The sequence below is a fragment of the Propithecus coquereli genome, unplaced genomic scaffold (genome assembly GCF_000956105.1).
Source record: "Propithecus coquereli isolate 6110/MARCELLA unplaced genomic scaffold, Pcoq_1.0 Scaffold38, whole genome shotgun sequence".
Classification (NCBI taxonomy): Eukaryota; Metazoa; Chordata; class Mammalia; order Primates; family Indriidae; genus Propithecus; species Propithecus coquereli.
In genome coordinates, this window is record NW_012149507.1 from 4,676,007 (window position 1) to 4,679,567 (window position 3,561).

Genomic DNA, 3,561 nt, shown 5'->3' on the forward strand with positions numbered 1-3,561 from the left:
TTTTTTTTACTGGCTAATCATCAATTTTGTATAGTACAAAGTGATCAGTAAATATTTATTAAACTTGGTCTGATCTTCTGAAACACTGAACTGCACAGAAATTAACTAAAAAAGAATAGCAATCTACCATTATATCTTCAAATCTAACTTTAAGTGACTAAAACTTTGATAGCTGTGGTTACTTTTCACACACATCCCTGGTAATAAGTCACTACTGGATTAATACTGAGGACAGACTAATAGCTACAGATAACAGAACCGCAGAAGTACTGAGAACGTTGACAATTGTTTAGTACAACCCTTTCATTTAACAGACAAAGAAACTGAAGACCAAAAGATGTAAAATGATATATACAAGCAGACTTTCTCACTCTGAGCCATCAATTGTGTGCTATGAATGAACTTTTCTCTTATGCATCTAGAATGGAACTATTGCATACCATCCTTGCGAAAAGGAGAAAATATTCAGTCAGATCATTTTCTGGCCTATGGTTCAGGTAAATAATGCTGGTTGAAAAGGATCAGGCAAGGTTATAGAGCCACTAAATGGTTGAATTAGAAAGTGAGTAGAACCCAGGTTTTCTGATGTAGTATCCAGATGCCTTTCTTAGTTCCTACCACTAAGCAGTAAAGAGCACTGGCAAGCCAGAAAGCAGTTCAATGTCTTTCAGGAGAGATGATGGGAAGTGGGATATCACATGCCCACGTTTTCAATAAATGATGGAAACCTATTTATGTGAGATAATGAATTTTTTTTTCCTTAAATCATTCTCAACTGGAAATATATTATCACCTAATAAAATAACCAGGAATTTTATAGTTTGTAAATTTATCTTAGCTTTTAAGGGCTCTGTAAAGCAGGTTAGAAGAAGTTTTACTTCTTCTAAAGTTTTATTGAACTTTTAAGCTAAGTAAAGAGTGAAGATAAGGTAATAAGCTTCATGCTTCAGAAATACTTTACTCTTTGTTTACATGAAATTACAGAAAGAAAAAACACGTGTCATAAGATATACTCTTTCACTTTAACCTTAATGAAATCCTAAATGTACTGATATGTTTTCTGTGTGTAGAACATGGCTGGCACGACATCATTATACACTGTTGATGTATTAAGTATCACTGTATGTTGCTTATGTAAACAAAGCAGATTGCTTTATAAAATTTACAAGTGTTCCCCTGCATCCTCTTGCTACAACACTAGACAGGATTCTTCTGATAAATTTTTAATAGATCATATTTTCAATAGAAAGAAAATTCATCCTTTATTTTCTATAGAAATAAAGAAGAAATATATCACAGTTTTAAAAATCTTTCTTAGAATGCAAGGAAGACCATAATACTCTTACCTCTACAGATACTACATGTGTAGCAGCCATCTCTACAAGATGCTGCAAGTTATTTCCCACTTTTCGTCTTTCTTCAGTTGTGGTCTGGACAACTAGTTGGTATCTGTAGAATAAAAACTCTTGTTTAAGTTGTCCAGAAAAAAAAACCAATATATCAGTTCTAGTTAGTTCACTTTTCATTTCCATATTCAGTAAAAACAAGCTGTGATATATAAGTCTACGTGCTGCTTGCTCTATGTATAATTCACAGAGGTCCATCTCTCAATCATTAAAGCAGAAATAAAAACATTTTCAAAGACCCTTTGCAAGCAACAAGACAAAACAGCACCAAAACCTCATGCTTTAACATATGAAGCTTTAGAACAAATGGTCTTAACTGAGTCTCCAAAGGGACTATACATTCAAATGCTTTCAGGACAAGGCAGAAAATTTGCAAATGGGGCACTAGAAGTCTTATCTTTAGGCATTCAAATTCAAAAACAAATAAAACTGCAGGCCAAATAAACCTCAACTGAGTTTTTGTCCCTAGACTACAAATAAATAAGTTAAGAGGTATGACTTTCTCAAGGCTTGTACTCATAACGTCAAAGTAAGAATTTTTCGGTTATTTTAGGGTGACTTAAGACTTAAAACAATATATATTTTATATAAGTGTATATAAAGCCTATGGATTAACTATTCAGTACATTGATTTTATATAGGTTGCACAAGAGAATTATATATACAACGGCAGAATATTTAAAGAAAGGATGCCACTATTTGTAGTTACAGTTATTACATAGTGTGGCTAAAATTATTCCTAGGTAAGTTTTAAAAATTATAAGGGAAACAAACTGAGAAGGAAAACCTGACAATGTATAATTTCATTATAAAGGATTTCTGAGAAATATAACAGACTATACAGGCAGTTCTTTTATGTTTGTGTGGAAATATGTATTTGTTCCAATTGGATTGATTTATCAGGTGGAATCTGAGCATAGTGCAAATTCCATGTTTGCTATGCCAACTTCCTCCTTGAGAAATACCTGGTGAATGCAGAAAACTGCACCCAGCTGGATCCAGATGCAAAGAAATACACAAAACACACACAAGCGCACACTTCAAACATACACCAGCTACTCAGTTCACTGCATATGTGATGAGCCACACGCATCTACTACTGAGGTTCCAATTTTCCATCCCACTTCAGGTAACCCTCTTTCCCCCCCTCTTCACAGTCACTCACAAGCTGCAACCTTCTGACGCCCGTTTCCCAAAGCAAACTAGGTCTTTTTAAGGTCCAGGGTCCAATATTCATTGTAGCATTTAAGTATTTCTTAACTATTAAACATGACTATCATTGTGCTAACATTTTTATTAGGTTCCCATCTTTTATTTATGTGTGTCACCGATGGAGCTTTATTTTATTTTAATTTGATTTGTTTAGTGATGAGGTCTCACTATGTTGCCCAGGCTGGCCTTGAACACTGGGATTCAAGTGATCCTCCAGCCTCAGCCTCCCAAGTAGCTGGGTGACAGGCACATGCCACCAAGCCTGGCTATTAATGGAGTTTTTGAGTGTTATGTCCCAGTATCAATTTTCCCATAGGCTCTGTGACTTTTATTGCATGATTTTGCAACAAAATTATTAGGAAGGAATATGTTGTGTTATAGTAGGCTGACCATAATTTTTAGTATAATTACATTTTACCATGTAACATACATAATTTCTAGGAAATATAACTTAAAAATATAAGAGCTTAGTGGGGTTTATTAAAGCTTAGAGGAATTTTATCAAAATTCACTAAGAAACAGCCAAAGTTATTTGAATTGATTTAAGTGTTTATGCTGTTTTCAGAGAAAGAATCCATTTATTAATTAGATCTAAAAATGAATGATTTCTTGGTGGGCAATAATATAATAGGAGCAGAATGTATCTGTTGATAGGGAAAGTATCTCATGTTATAAGCAGTTGTAGTTAAGTTCTATTTACCACTCCTTCCACCCCAAATAGCTCTATAAAATAAATTAAAGCAAATAAAAATAGATCCAGTTTTATAGAAATGTTAAATAAGTAATCTGACAATATATAAATCTTGGCGAGATGAACTTACTCCCGCTGAACAGCATCCAATTCATTCATAGCTTCACTGAGACCCTCGTTCACAGTACTCTGCAGCAGGTGCTTGTGCTTCTCCAAGGACTCAAGCTCATTGGCACCTTTTTCATCCTCTTC

At 34.2% G+C, this 3,561-nt stretch overlaps 1 protein-coding gene across 1 annotated transcript in view; it reads right to left on the minus strand.

Annotated features, from left to right (window-relative positions):
- Window positions 1–3,561, minus strand: part of NDC80 (NDC80 kinetochore complex component) — a 44,230-nt gene that overhangs the window by 4,821 nt on the left and 35,848 nt on the right. The window contains exons 14-15 of the mRNA XM_012652078.1: window positions 3,440–3,555; window positions 1,347–1,449 (exon numbers count right to left, since the gene is read on the minus strand). Coding sequence (XP_012507532.1) covers window positions 1,347–1,449; window positions 3,440–3,555 — 219 coding nt within the window. The remainder of the gene's footprint in view (window positions 1–1,346; window positions 1,450–3,439; window positions 3,556–3,561) is intronic.